Source organism: Numida meleagris, chromosome 5, assembly GCF_002078875.1.
Source record: "Numida meleagris isolate 19003 breed g44 Domestic line chromosome 5, NumMel1.0, whole genome shotgun sequence".
Classification (NCBI taxonomy): Eukaryota; Metazoa; Chordata; class Aves; order Galliformes; family Numididae; genus Numida; species Numida meleagris.
Genome location: NC_034413.1, coordinates 44,814,277 through 44,830,605, shown reverse-complemented (window position 1 = coordinate 44,830,605; position 16,329 = coordinate 44,814,277). Strand labels below are relative to the sequence as shown.

Here is a 16,329-nt window from a genome sequence, read left to right as displayed (position 1 = left end):
TAAATGCTATTAAATAAGAAACCAAGCACATTAAAAGTGTATTTTCTTAATCTGAGCATAATGTGTCTAGTGACAAAAATATTCAAGTTAGTGTTCAAAAATGAAGTATTAAAAAAACAAAACAAAAAACCTTGGTGGTTTCTAACCACTGTGGTACGTGTTGTGAAGTAAGCAGTAGTGATGAGAGAATGGTGAAAGTATTAAAGAAATAAGTTCCAGCTAAGACAATGAGAGAATATATGTATCCACACTGAAAATTAATGACCGAAATAGAGCCACTAATGTTCTGTGGAAGCTCGTCCTTTAGGGAGCTACAGCAAAATGGGATAATTCCTCAATAAAGCACATGAAGTTGTGGCAATAGGCATTACAACTGCTGACAATCTTAGACATTCAAAGCAGTCCCTTCTAGCAGTGTATGTAACAGGTTAGTTAGCTGATGCTGACTGCTCTGGACAAAATACTTACAGACACTATCTGTGGTCAGTAGTAACCAAATTTTTAGAGTGAAGTTTGAATTGATACTTTTAAAATGTCATCAAGTTCACTGCAATGAAACAGCTGGAAAAAAATACTTATCCTTGATTGTACGAAGTATAAAGGAAGACACACAACTTCAGAAGAAACACTTCTTATGCATTTTTTTTCTTAATGTTTCCTGTAGCTAGAATCAAATGCCAAAACTGATGTCAAAATATTCTTTTATCATTAAGATTCTGCCCATCACACACATGCTGGAGATTTGATGCACCTCACTTGACAACATGTTTCTCTCCAGGAGTGATACAGGATCTATGCTAAATGCCTAATATAAGATGACTAGGATTGCTCACAAAGCATCAGATATATTTGCAACTGCTTTCAAATATGCAGGATAAAACTATTTGCCACATTCACATAGTTAGTCCCACAATGAGTCTATTAACTTCACAAAGGCAAGGATGATTTTACCACAGCAGAGGTTATATTGTGTATATGATCCCAGTAAGTATTACTTTACAGCTTCAAAAGATTCTTTTCTTCTCTGGCCGAAATGTGTCTTTACATATCTGGGACATTTAGATGTTTCTACATATATAGGTGCTGAGGGCATATGCTCAGAGACAGTAACTTTTACAAGAAATTCTCCATAATCTAATATCACTCCATAACCAAAGCTTTCAGTGTTACTAGAAGAATTTTTATGTATTTTTTTTTAAATTATTTTATTTGGGCTTGAGTCAGACTGCAGCATCACGGACTGATTCTGATCTCTGCAGGTATTAAACTCTGAGAGCAATTATCTCTTTATTTGGTGACTGCTAAGAGAATCAAGAGCAAATCGAAAAGATTAAAAGAACTGCTCAACCATGTAAAATGAGCAGCTCCACATGTGATGCTATGTTTGGCCAAAAATGCTCAGAAGCTACTGCTGCTTGTGTTAGATCACAGCAACATAAAATTTTTGCTGTGAAAGCACTTACATTTCAGATGTCAAGCAGTACATGAATTGTCTAAAACTTCCATCACAAAACTCAGTGTAATTCTAAAGAAGACAAATGGGAAAGAAGAACTATACAGATGGTCTGCAAGGGATGCAACAGTTTCACCTGACATCAGGCTTGAGTATTCTTCAGTAGCTGAAGGCTGCTGTGGGACATGTGAAGAGCCCTGTTTCGCACTTCAATACTGGTACCTTTCTTGACAGCCTTCTGTCCTGCAGCAGCGCTTCCATTAGAAACAACTCAGCTCCAAAGTGCCAAATCTAACAGAGGAAACAAACAACCCTGACTAAAAGTGCTCTATGAAAGCCTACTGAAAAGGGAAAAAATTATAAAAATTTATACTGAAAAATGGAGAAATAGCATTCCGCTGCTTTTTAAATACATTAGATGCTTACACACATTAAAAAAAATATTTTTCCCCTTCTTTTCTAGCAGATGTTTTTCTGGTCATTTGTTTAAACAGAATCTGGCACTTCCTGAGTCATTTAAGAGACAAGTGTAATGAAACTCTAATGACAGGAAACTACTATGGAGCCATCACTGTTTTAGAACCCACAGTACTTTAAGCAAAGTGCCTGCCTTAATCAGTTTTTCCACGGTGAATCTTAGTGATGTGGAACAGCTAGTACTGTGTACAACTTTGGATTTTTTTTCTTTTTGTCAGCGGGAGGACTGAAATATGCTATGCTAATACTGCTAAAATGAATTCAGTCAGGAGGGTCTGTCTGGCCCAGGGAAAAGCACTATCTGTCTCCTCCACACAGGTGTTATATGATCTTAGACTACTTGCTTAATTACTTCATATTATTTTGTTTGAGTTGAGAACAGACATCTTGGACCCTAACAGAGTTAAGAGATCAGTAAGATCAATGGAAAGCCAGCCTCGGTCTCAAGGTCTTCATCAGCAGTATTTAGATGTACCTAGATATCTGTCAAGTTATGAACTGTCACGGTATTATCTAAGGGTCTGCGTCTGTGACAAGGGGGACAGGCCCGAAAGAAAAAAAAAAAAAAACGAGAAAAGAGGAAGGAAAAATAAAATAAAATTGCCAGCGAGTAGGGGCCGGCCCCCCGGGCGGTCCGGCGGCTAACGCGGAGCCGCACCCTGAGAAAACAAAGGGAAGAGGGAAAAAAAAAAAGCAAGGGACTCGTAGGCGGATCTAACACACACACAAAAAAAAAACAGCGGCACCAATCTGAGGAGGAACAACCAACTTTACTAAATATATCAAAATGAGTCTAGTAGAATTATATTAGAGAGTTTACAGGCTGAAAATCTTACACAGTAAACTGCAGGAGGACCACGTGCTTTCTCCGCCGGGCAGGAAGGAACAGACCCCGCGTCTCCCAGGCGGCTTCACCCCCTCCCCTCCCATGCAAAGACCCTGGGGAGTGCACCTCCTCCCCTCCCCCTCAGAGGGCCACACCAAAAAAGGTAGTTAGCAGTAACCAGGGAATTAACTCTTTAACTGCCCATACCTTACATGATGCAATGATGTGGAATACCGACAACAAAAATCACAAAACCATAACATGAACCTACCTTCAATCTACCTTCTTTACAAAAATGAAATTAGACTTCAATACAAGACTGCAAAGACTTTGAAGAAGTAACTCCAAAACATGATTTGAAGAGGCTGTCTCCTGTAGATTGCAGTCTGAGACATGAGCCTTTGCTTTTTCTATTGTACAGGGACACCATGCGCAAAATTTACATCTGTGGATTCTGCTAGGCAGTACCTAAAATATAGCTCACAAGAGGGCACAGAGATTAGTAGCTATCTTGCTACATGAAGGGTCGTGAGGCTCTTGGCTTCTATGGCACTAGGAATCCAAAGGACTGCTCAAAGCAGGTTTTATGCTAAAGCAACTATGGAATCATAGAATCACCAAGGTTGGAAAAGACCTCTAGGATCATCCAGGCCAACTGTCCGCCCATCACCAATATTTCCCACTAAACCACATCCCTCAGTATAATATCTGTGCTGGCTGCTACCTGATGTAGTTTAGGAGCTACAGAGTGCATTGCCATATGCTACCCTGTATTAAAACACACATGGCACTATAGATTATTTCAGTGTTATCAAGAAACAGTGCAACAAATACCCCAAGCTACAGGCAAGATTAATATATTATACAGTTATGCCAATACCATATGTAAACTCACTGAAAACAATACAAAACCAGTTGAGTCATCCGTAACTTTTCATGAAACATGTGTCTTTCACTTTTCCAATATTTTTTTTTATCATTGCTATTGCAACCTGGATAGAGAATATTATACAAGTCCAAAGTATTTTTTATAATTTAATGAATTATTTGAAAGAGACCAGACAGAGAAGGAGTATCCTCAAAAGTACAAAATTCAAAAACAACAAGACCACTTGACAGGGGTGAGAGACAGACATCAACACAGGCAGTAAGAGGAAAAGAAATCAACTGATAAAGTTTAATGATACCTTGGAGAGTTTGATTTTACCCACATCTTTCCTGCTGTGTTTCCATGTGATGCCAGTTAAGTCGATTCAGTCAGGTTTTTAACAGATTGTCTTGAGTTACTTTGACTATTTGATAGATATCTGCTTTGAGACCCTAGAATCAGTTCTCAAGAAACAGTGAATATATACCACCCCATTGCTGCACTGAGCATATATGAAAAACAAGACCCTGGTGTAATTTAAAATAAGCACTTAAAATAAAGGGATGGGTATGGTCTAAACTCAGTATTTCAACTTTCAGTCTCTAAGACAGAATAAACACCTTCACACCACGCAGACAGCAAACAAACTGTTAGCTGAGAAAGGACAACATTGTTAGAAGCAGTGTAAGAGGGAGAGGGGAAAAAAGTGACTTTTTCTGTCTGCAAATAGCTCAAAAAAACTCTTTTGGAAAAACTTAAGTGCATAATCACATGCAATCACATGAATCCATGAATATCCACAGTCATAACATCCTGATTCCTGAGTGACTTTGCAACCTTAATGTCTATGACTATTTAAATACACGGCACTCCTATTAGTTATCTCTGTATCAGCAATAATGTGAATTTAGCAAGCTAGAACAGCTTCCTATGAAGTGCTAGTGCTAACTTACATAAGGAGCCAGAAGGATATTATCACTGGGAAAACAAAAGATTTCAGTAACATTTTAAGACTTGGACCCTCAATCACTTTTGTAAATTTGAGTCCAATTCATTACAGAAGCATCTATAGAAATGTGATAATTAGCCCTAGGTAAGAAAAAAGTTAGCTAAGATTCTAGTGTTTAAGTTGCACTCAAAATAGAATCATTTAGGTTATACGTAATCTGGACAATTTCACAGAACTGAGCACTGTTTTAAAGGGATTTTTAACAGTTGTGGCTTAAAACATGTTAGTATTTCTCAAAATCTGAGAATCTTTCCTACTGTGCAAGAAACAAGCAGGTAACATAAAGAATACCAGCTATTACCTACCCCGTTGCACTAAGGACAGTGCAACTGTTCCTTACTCCACTCAAAAATATCAATGTAAGCAAGCATGAAAACCACTTAACTTCAGGCATTTACATCTAAGCATATTAAAAAACTGCCTTTACAGTTAACATCAAGAAACAAGCATATACAAACTATGACCCATTTCATCCTAACACAGAAATGTTCACACTCTTGGGTACTTCACAACAGCTTTCCTATGTATGCAAGTTTCCAGTAAGCTCTTTTACAATTATGGATGCCAACTACGCTAAAAGAAAGCCTGCTCTGAAAAAAAAGATGTTTTCAAATAAATCATTTTTTAAACTAGGTCACCACAAACACCTGACAAAGCATAATGCACAGAACTCAACTGTTTAATCATTTTACACTCACACTGAAGTGTTTTCACCCATTATAGTTTATTTTCTACATTCTTTGCATATCATTTTTAGCATGCATTGTAATGAATGAGGCACATCCAACAGAGTACCACAACTGTTAGAGAATGAAAAAAACCAGTCAGTTTTCCCTTCACAACATTAAGTCTCACAGTAAGATTAGCTTTACAACAAAGTGCTTATTCTTCAAACTAATACAGCAACGCTTGAGCTGATTTTACTTAACAAATTATTGTAAGCCACCTCTACCAAACAAGTTAGTGTTATTTTCAAAGGACAGCTGCTCAGGAACTTCTGAAGATGATGCCAATATTTTAATAGCTGTTTTCAAAAGCTTGTAACAACCTACTGCTGTTTTGGCTGGCAGTGAATTGTTTAGAAATTGGTCTGTGATCTGTACTGCTACTGGGTAGGGCAAGTCTCAACATATCTAAATCAGCCTGGTTAATTTTGCAGACAAGCTGAACTGACAGGGAGCAAGATCAGAGGTATATTCGTTTGTTTATTTCAATTTACATGTGGATAATCAACCATATTTCAAGCAATCTGCAGGAAAGTGTAGGCCATTAAAACCATTTTCAAGGCAATCTACATTTTCTTCAGAGAAGAGAGTCCTAACATATGCTGTAATGGTTATCAAAAGGACCAAACCAGTTCTTTAGAACAGGTAAGTATTTAGAATGTCATTAAAATGGTAATTAATAAATAGAGTTAAACAAAGCCTCCAAGAAAATTTAAAAAACAACCAACCAAGAAAAACAAACGTAGATGGAACTAGATGTCAGATACTTTTATGTTACAGTTGGTTTACATGTTGCTCTTTTCTTCAGCAATTAAAATAGCTTATTTCTGCTTTTGATCTAAGTGGTACACACAGCCTCATTATTAGAGATAGAGCTCCCTTCCACATCAGTAAAGTATGCATAATTCTTTCTATTGCTCTTGATATTTTGAGTATTTTAAAAAGTTTTCTGAGTTCAACAAAGTTTTTTCATTCTTCCCTTGTCATTAATATGTGCATCGACATTGCAAGAGATGTCAGAAGACTGCCTCCAGTGAAACCTGTATATTCACAATATTTCAGTAGAGGAAAGATGACTGAGGTCTTTCCTTCCATAGTTCAAGAGTAACAGGAAGCAAGAAACAGGGGGAAGGGTATGCTAAGTGATCAAACATGGGAACAATGTTGAATAAAACACATTTTTTTCAGAATTGAGCCACATCTGTTCCTATCATTTTCACTAACCTGCTTTTGTACTTCTATCCTTCAGGAAATCCAAAGCCACTTTAAGCCACAGGTTCATTGTTAAAAGCTGCAGTTGTCCTTAAGAAGGATTCCCTAAGATTCATTTGTAGATAAACAGAAAAAGTTGTTTACAACAGTAGAAAAATAGCATTACGTCCATCTTTCACGTTGAAAAATACTCAGGTTTGAGGCAAGCAAGATTTGTCTGGCTTTGTTTTTAGTTAGAGTTGGGTGTTGGTTTTGTTGGTTTGTTTTGTTTTTATTTCCCGTCTAGAACATTAAGCTCTGAATATAGATTTTTGGGTGGCTCTACAAGCAGCTACTGCAATATGTGTAAAGGAGAGAGTAGTTCTACAAACAGATGAACTACGAAATGGCTACAGGCAACAGTCTAAAATTTTTTTAATGCAACTTCTCATATGTTACGTATTTATGGCTTGATTCAGATGAACGCTAATGCTGCAATTTGTAAGAAAAACTTCACCAGTCCTAGATCAGAAGGGCTAAAGACACCCCTTGAGCTGAAAATGCAGATATTACTGCTGGTCCTTACAGAAGTTAGTCAAAATAATAGTAGGGTATGTTGAAACAGCAATAAATTATGCCCTTACAAACATTCTTGGTCACTCAACGCAGCTATGCCTAAATTTTCAAGCTCCCCAGCAAAATGGCTATTCACAAGCAGACGCTATGCAATGAGTTAAGGAAACTCCGTAGCCACAGGAAAGGCAAGGCGCTCATGAAGAAGAAAAACAGATTGGCACTATTGTTCCAAAGGTAAATACTCATGACTTTTTTTCAATCAGGAGAAAAATTACAAAACTGGAAGATCTAGTTAACTAAAGGAAACAATTTTCAGCAAAATATAGAACTAAGATGGCTCTAACAATCATTATCCTTACACCAAAAAACTAATGCTGCGTCTGCTATTGACAGAGACCAAAAGTTTTTAGCCCTGGAAGCTAAGCTGACGTATCCGGACATGCGAAAGTCTTGAGTACTTAAAACTCCCATCGAAGGCAGCGTATGACTTTAGACATCCAGGACCAAAAATTCTGCCAATAATTTGACAATAAATGCTCACACAACACAATACATTTGTAGAATAATTCTTCATGACAGTCTTTTTTCTGGAATCAAATGATGACATGTCTTGCAGATGTCCTCCTTTTGAAGCTACTTGAAATGCATATATGGCAGCTATTAGTAACTCAGGACTGATTTAGTATTCTCTTCAGAAAGCATCTGCTCAAAGCTGTACATCTAGATAACAGGATTTACCGTGTCAAAAGTGCTTTTGCAATGAATATACTATTTAGATTCAGTCTCAAAATACTTCATGAACTCTGAAATGGTTATCTAAGGAGGGAACTTCATCAGCAAAATGCAGTTGATCATTTATTTCCACACCAAGTTCTTCAAGTATCTGTACAAATTTTTCATGCTCTCTCCCAATCCATGACCTCATTGTGTCAAACACTTGATATGGTGTAACATGAGAATGAACTTCAATTCCTGTCTGTGCAAGTTCTTTCAGCACTTCAGGATAAGTAACCCAAGTATTGCTTCCTCCCGAGTGACCACCATCCAACCAGTAAATGGCTTTTATGTTTTTTAGGAAGGCGTCTGTATTCTTGTCTTTCTTAGCTTCTTTCAGCTCATAAAGCAGCTGGTTCAAAACCACGCAACCTTTACTGAAGCCAATCAAAGTAAATGACACTGCACCTACAGCAGATGGTATAACGAACTTCATGGCAGAATTATTAGAGCATTCACAATCTTTCTCTCTTTCTGTGGATGAGCAGCCATTTTCTGTAGGAACACACTGTGGCTCTGATTTACGAGCAGATATTTTTGCATCCTTGATGAAACTATGCGGTGTTTTCTGGGACTGCAGAATATTCTGAGAGAGTCTGAATGCATTAACTAGCAACGCACGGAGATGCTTGAAAGCTCCAAAGTCGGTGCTGTGCTCTGGTGCTCCAAACATGTTGCTAGCCACAAAGTTGTCATAACAACTGAATTTGTGCAAGTGCATTCGAGAACACTTTACAACCCAAATAAAGCTATTAGGGAATCGGCGAGCAAGTATGGTAGCAACATTTTCGAAACTCCAGTGCTCCCACTGAAAGTTTTCTGGGTGGCAAGACATGACGTCATAATAGTTCTGGAAAATTAAAAAATAGAAAAGATGCATTACTACATTGCGAAAATAGCTCAGCTCCATCTAGTACATTCACAAGAAGTGATTATGACCATGTTTTGCACTACAAAGAAGCTTTCTTGCTGGACTCTGAGAACAAGAAACAGTTACATTTAAATTTACTTATTCCACTTTAATATTTTTACCACATACTTTTATATCCCCCAAATCAACACACTAAAAGTAAGTACCCTGAAATACACATCATTTCTGTAGAATTCACTCCAAAAGACTAAAGTATTATTCATTTTAGTATGACACAGAATCATAGAATGGCTTAGGTTGGAAGGAATCTTAAAGCCCATCCAGTTCCAACCCCCTGCCATGGGCAGGGTTGACAACCACTAGATCAGGCTGCCCAGGGCCCCATCCAACCTGGCCTCGAGTGCCTGCAGAGATGGGACATCCACAGCTTCTCTGGGCAGCCTGTGCCAGCGCCTCACCACTCTGAGTAAAGATTTATTCCTAACATCTAACATACATCTCCCCTCTTTTAGTTAAAGCCATTCCCCCTTGTCCTATCACTATCAGATCGTGTAAAAACTCAGTCCCCCTCCTGCTTGTAAGCTCCCTTCAAGTACTGGAAGGCCACAATGAGGTCTCCCTGGAACCTTATTTTCTTCAAGTTAAACAAGCCCAGCTCCTTTTTCCTTTCTTCACAGGAGAGGTGCTCCAAAACACATAATTATAATGTATTTACTCAATTTGCATAAACATTGGCTGTCCTACTGCAGGCAAACAATGGACTTAAATCTTCAGGAATAGGTTTTCTCATGCACGATCCTCACTCCGATTTCTTAACAGCAGAGAACACAGATCAGTTACATGTACTGAGGACACCACAAGCTCTGGACAAGGCACAAGCAACAGCGGCAGCCCAAAGAGTTTTATTAGACCATCCTGATCCTTGAAATGGAAGTTACGTACTACCTAGTGTGTACAGTTACCGTGTGCACTGCGGTGTCCTTCCTACGTCTGTCACCTTAGGGACAACATCTGCCTCCTTACAGGCACGGTCTCGGCTTTAGTACCTAGAAAGCACCCGGGTGACTGGGCTATCCGCAAATCTGCTTTCCAGCTGCCAGTTTTCCAATTCCCTCATCTTCTCCCCAAAGACACGCTCTGACACAGCTCCAGACGCTGCCGCCGCGGCCACAAGTGACGCCTCGAGCACTGTTTACAGACGCTTCCTCTCAGACGCGCGCGCTGCCCAGCTCCACGCGGCGGGCAGGGCCGGCTCCCTCAGCCGCGGGATTCCTGCCGCGGGCTCCCCGCTCCCGACCCCGCACCCCGCACCCCGTCCCGTACCTGCACGTCCCCCGGGAAGTACACGACATGATGCTGAGGCGGGGCCAGGCCGCGCGAGGCCGGCGGCAGCAGCAGCAGCAGCTCGTTGGCCCGCTGCGGCTCCGCGCCCGCCACCTCCGGCAGGCGCAGCCACGGCGGGCTCAGCCGCGCTGAGGAAAAGCCGCCGCCGCTCGCGGGCCCCGCGGCGCAGGCGGCCGGCGTCCCGCAAAGGCTCATGCTCCCACCCAGGCCGAGGGCGGTGGGGCCGATCAGCCCCCACAGCAGGGAGGCTGCGCTCGCCCAACAGCGCCCGCTCATAGGGCCGCCACCCCTCGCCCACAGCCCAGCCCACAGGGCGCCTGCGCGCCACCCCCACTGCCCGCCCATCGGTGCCACCGCCCCCTGAGGGAACCCTCAGGGGGCGGTGCACGTGTGCCCGTAACGGCCGCCCGCCTCAGCGGTGACGTCACGGAGCTTTGAAAAGGAGCGGGAAGGGGCGCGGAGGTCGGCTGTGTGACAGCTCTGAGGAACCCGCGCGGGGCTGGGCTGGGTTGGCGGGCCCGCCTGCCCTTCCCCTCACCGCGCCTCCGGGCACCAGTACCTATCGTCAGGGCTCTGAAGCGAGTATTTGCTGAGATGCTCCTTGGTCTCGTCCTGCCTTTGCTAAGTGATGCTGAGGTGGCAGCGCCTGGCTTATGCTCTGTCTGTGTGGCCTTGCTTGAAAATAGTGCGGAGCTAAAAAAATTCTGAGGGAAAATTAGGACAGTATTTGCCTCTGAATTTGCTACTGTGACCAAGGAGCCCCTCGAGTGAAGTAACCCCCTGCGTGTACTGCTGTGGCACACATTCAACACTGTGGGGTACCTTAGGTTCTGTGTAGAGCAGTTTGTTTCAAAAGAGGTATGTGGGCCCTTACCTTTCCTAAAGGTACCGTTGTGGTTATCAGAGCAACTTAGGTGTATCTACTTCATTTTAGTTATACCAGCTTGAATATGGGAGGGCAGACATTGGAGGAAAAGCTTTTCTGTGTGTTTTGTGCTGAGAAAGTGCATTATTCGTGGCAAATAAGGAAAGGGAGCCTTTCCATTCTTCCTAGGGGAGTTCCAATTCTTCTATTTTTGTATATTCATCCCTTTGTTTTGGTATTTCTACTTTGAGAAATGTGGCTTTTTATATACTGAAATCAGAAACAAGATTGATGCCTGGTTCTTTTGATGAAGGTTGGCCCTTCATCAAAGAGTTAAGATGTTTTAAAGATATTTTTTCTACTTTGTATTTCTAGGAGAAACAGGGATTTATAAACTTTTTGCGATTGATGTGATTTGTAGAATTTTAAATTTAAAATAACTATTTTTAAACTCATCTTTACTATTTCTCACATAGAAATCATGTTTGATATATCTAGAGTTTTCTCAGATCTTGAAAGAAAAAAAAAAAGGCACTCTTTCCTGTTCATCAGGAGATGGTGCTATGCAATGTGAAAGCCTGTACTGGAACAGCCTCTGGTTATAACTACTGCCATGACGGGAGCTTGAGGCTGGAGGTGCGTTTCAGTAATAGCTAGTGCATTTACAGTAAAGCTAGTAGTCAGTTCCAAAGTCTGCCTTTAGAGCTGGAGTCCCTCTGGAAACTCAAGTAATGTATCCTATCTATGCTCCCAAGAGTTTAAAGCTCTGAACAATTTAGAGAAGTGGAGCGGTTATGATTGGAAGACAACTCTGTAGGTTATTTAGTTCAACCCATCCGCTCAAAGCAGAGTCAGCAAGAACAGGTTGTTCAGGGCCATATCAGTCTGAGCTCAGGAGAATATCCAATTTTGGAGACTCCACAACCTCTCTGGACTTGTAGTGTTTGATTATGCTCTCAAGAAATAGTTGTTTTAATGGTAAAACAGGATTTCCTGTTTCAGCATGTGCCCAGATGCTCCTGCCCCTTAGTCGTGTTGTCAGCCTTTCACTGGGCTTGCTTGGGTACATCAGTGTTTCTCCTGGTGGAAAATCCAGAACTGAACCCGGCTCAGCAGGTGGATGTGGTCTCACCAGTGCTGAGCAGAGTGGAAGTACCACCTCTCTTAATGTACATGTGACATTTTTCCTAATACCACCTGGCATGCTGTTGGTATATACCATCACCTTTGCTTGTATGGTACATCGCATGTTGTGAATTGTGTGCTTTTCAGTTATATTGCAGATTTGTCGTACAAATATGCATGTCGTGTATTTCTCGCTCACTTAAACTGTTCACATGGCCATCAGGATAACAGATTCCAAATACCCTGTTAGAAGAATCACAGAATAAGTCAGGTATAAGAACTTACTGAGCTTTTTGATGAAATTCTAGGCTTGTATAAAAAGTAAAAATGGATGCCTAAATTAGCTCCTAAACTTAGGCACATAAGCCAGAGTTTGATTTTCCAAGAAAGTTGTAATTGAGTCATTTAACACAACATCCATATGTATTAGAAATCAAGCTGCAAATGTCCAAATCTATCATGTATTTGGAAAGATGCTTGGCCTTCCTATACTGAACAGCAGTAGCAAAGTTAGATAATAGACATCAATTAAATGTCAAAAAAATGTCACTTGATGTTCGACATCAAGAGTTGAACCTTATTTCACCTTTGCTTCTGCACAGGCTGTGCAGCAGCATTGTTTCAGGGAGATGGGGCTGCACTAGGATTAGTGGAGCACTGTACAGACAAAGAGTTGTTGGGGATGAAGGACTAGGGCTGGGTTTCCTAAAAACTTTATGTTACACTTGTGTATGTTAGGAGTCTAACTTATTGTGCCTAGGGCCAGCTAGAAATATTCAGGCGTTCACTTTGGAATTTCCCCAAGCAAATCCTCATTTTCATTTCTTCTTCTTTTTTTTTTTTTTTTTTTAAGGGAATAGTTATAGAATGTTTTTTAGATTTTTTTCTGCGAGCATGCCCGAGGGTTAGAATCTTAAAATGGAAACTTTCAGAACCTCTGCTAGTGAAGCAAAATTATGATGGGAAAAAAACCTCTAGCTCTCACTGTATAATTGCTTATTGCAGTTCTTGCAGGCAATTTTTCTTAATCCAATTTGAGCAGTTCTGGTCCACACTGACATAAAAATTTTTAATTGACAGGGCTAATAAAATGCTGTCACTTCTGTTTTATTAGGTACTGTGCAAAGGAAATACTAAGTAAGACCTGCTCAATATATAAACACATGAAAAAGCAGAAGTGGTTTTGGTTTTCTCATGGACATGTTTGTAAAAAATTGACCAATTGACTGAGTAGCAACAATAATACTCCTGTGCTCCCAAGGTCTAGTTGCTTGGACTTTGATTGTTAAGTTTTGTTTACACAAGTAGGGCTCTGTTATGACTACTGGAATTCCATGAAGTAGTAAGGATCCATCTAAGAGAGCAGGCTAGGGGAATGGGAGCTTCCATTTTAGTAATTATTTTTAAGTAATATGGAAGATTATTATCAGTAGCATGAAAAATTCGTGATCTTGGCCACCTCTTGCCTATATTGTTTTCTCCAGATGAGTGTTAGCTTTTCCAAAACTGTTTCACAGGCATTATTAACATTTTAATGAATGTTACACTAACCAAAGGTGGCAGTGTTACTTCTGCCCAGTAATGCATTGATATGTTTATGATGCAACTTTAAAGATATAAAGTTAATATATATAGGGTAGAACACAGGGCATTCATCTTCATGCCAAATGCTACATGAGCTTTATGGAAGAGCACGAAGACTCGTCCATATATTAGGCAGAGATCAGGTGCACAAAACCACCAAAATAATGAAATGGGTTCCTTTATTTTTAGGAAACGATGATCTACGTAACATGTTCATACTTAAAATGGAAAACAACAACCTATTCATAACTTAACCAATTCACAAGAAGATGAAAGCAATTTCACTTCCATGGCATAAGATACATTTTAGTGAGAGTGATCTCTCTGAGTTTTCTTTGCATGTTTGTGATGTGGCTTTTGCAGTACACAAGTGTATTCAATGAATCTCAATATAATTCCTCAGTGTAAGGCATAGAGATGGTGACTTATGCAGCTTTGGTTGCTTAGTTGCTGAATATATTAGATGTATATGGATTAAAAAGGGGAAAATAGGAGCAAATGTTAGGCTAGAAGATGAAACTGCTTTCTTTGTTTTAGAATGCAAATGTCTTTGTAAGGAGTTGATTTTGGTTTGGCTATGTGTTTATGAAGTATTTCAAAAGCCAGAAAAAAGCTGCTGAGTAAATGTGATGATAATGGTAAGGATATTAGACTATTACATTTAAGTGACAGCACTTCAGTACGGTGTAAAATAGAATATGGGCTCTTTTTTTCATAGGCAGGTTAGCATAATTGTTTTTTTCTGCGGATACTCTTTGCTGTTGTCATTGTTTCTTTCTCTCACTTCCTTTCTTTCCAGTTCCTCCCAGTACACTATTTCTGCAGAAGTAAGTATTCAAGGCTACCGCTGTACTTATTTTTTCTTATGAGATGCACGTATGCACATGCTCATCTTTGCATTATATTTTACATTTTAAATTTATTTTCAGACTGTTTTCAGCTGCATGTGTGTTCAGATTGCTAGTTTGCAGGTTGGAAGAAGACTGGAAGAGCTGTGAAAATACCTGTTAAATACTGATAGGAAACTCCTTTTCAGACAATACACAGCTGAGTCTTCCATTGTTAAGAAAATGTGCCAGGTGTAGCTTATCATTCTTTTCAGGTGTAGTCACACTTAAAGGACAGAATTATGCATCTCTCTGGTGAAGCGTGTACAGAGGAACTCCCAGTAGCTACACAGATGGTGGATGGTGAGGTCTTGACTCATACTTTTATTACTGTATTAGTGGCAACAGTTCAAATGGAATTACATCTATTATGCTTCATTACAAGAGCTAAACAATTCTGCTGAAATTCCTACTGACAACTATGCCTGTCAGCAGCCATCTTTTATGTAAGGATATTCAGGAGAGCATAGGGGGAAATAATTATGTTCTCAACAATATATGGAGTTGTATGAAAGTGGGAGTAAAAGCTTTTCAGGATGAAAAATAAATCCCTGTTCTTTTTCCGTCAGAGTTCTATTGGGAACCTACTAAAATAGCAGGATATGTGATCTCATTTCCATTTTTTCACTGCTGAAAAAAAATTAGGGAGTATAAAGAACTAAAAACTACTAATGCCTTTTCTCTTGTGCTATTTTTCTGTAGAAATTTTTCTTTAATCAGTCTGTCTATACTACAGTTTAGCTACATAATCTGTCAGTCCTTCTCAACGGCCCTTTTGGCCACTTTAAATGAAGAATAAGAATTTTAGAGCAAATAACCTGTGAGTATTGGGAAAACTGCTAAGTGAATAGATGAGCATGATTCAAATGAATGTCTTTCCTGAAGGAAAGTTGGGAAGAAAGCTGACCTTGGTGCTTCGTATTTGGAAGCAATTGGCTGAAAATTCTGCCTGCGCTGGCTTCGCATGTGCATCTGTTGTCTGACCTGGTTCTTAAAGGGTGAGGTACATAGAAAGGGCTGGAGTTATTTAATAGAGAAGTTAAGGACAAGGGGCATGAGTCCATTCAAAAACAAAACCTAAAACTTTTGTACTTCTGCTATTCATGGAATGCTTACTTAAATAAGAAGCAAAGAGCTTGTGATGCAATTTGTCTAAGAGTATGAGAACAACTTGTGGCTTAAAGAAACTGTAAACTGTCTGGTATAAGTCAATATAAATTGGAAATCTGGTTGGGATACAAATGAGCACACAGTGGCCCTAGAATTTGAAATGGAAGGAGGTTTTTATTAAAAAAAAAAAAAAAAAAGTGGGCTGAAGCTCAGCCCCTATCAAGTCCTGCAGTCTGAGGTGTGTCTGGCAGTGAAATTATGAAAATCTGGCTTGTGGATGCCTGCATCTCAGTTTCCTCTCTCTCATTCTTAGCTTAGCTACTGCAAGTACCAGCCTTTCCATATCGAATTTCAATGTATTGATGACAGCCTTAATTTTTTTTTCTGATCTATCCTGCATACCTTCGAGTTTGCTCATAGTTCTGCAGAGCTGACCAGAGTTTTCCTGAATAAAGCAGGAGTTAGAAGTCCATACTTTGATAATTTTCTAGGTTTTAAATACATGAGTTTTAGTGGGAGTGGATACGACTGAATGATGACACGAAATCTGATGGAAGATGTTTGAGTGGTGGAATTTGAACATCTTCCAGCAGAAAGTAGCTAATTCATATGTAGTGCTTGAGCACTAGCGGTGAGGCGTTAAG

At 40.0% G+C, this 16,329-nt stretch overlaps 1 protein-coding gene across 1 annotated transcript; it reads right to left on the bottom strand.

The window, feature by feature from the left end:
• On the bottom strand, window positions 5,339–10,483 carry C5H2orf69 (chromosome 5 C2orf69 homolog). The gene is made up of 2 exons (XM_021399753.1): window positions 10,094–10,483; window positions 5,339–8,749 (listed from the first exon to the last, which is right to left on the bottom strand). Exons 1-2 carry the CDS (start codon window positions 10,457–10,459, stop codon window positions 7,910–7,912), a joined length of 1,206 nt encoding a protein of 401 aa, XP_021255428.1. The 5' UTR covers window positions 10,460–10,483; the 3' UTR covers window positions 5,339–7,909.

Coding starts and splice junctions, on each gene's coding strand:
- C5H2orf69 (XM_021399753.1), bottom strand. CDS start 10,459: ATGGGCGGGCAGTGGGGGTGGCGCGCAGGCGCCCTGTGGGCTGGGCTG. Junction 8,750..10,093: donor ACTTCCCGGGGGACGTGCAG/GTACGGGACGGG, acceptor TTAATTTTCCAG/AACTATTATGACGTCATGTC.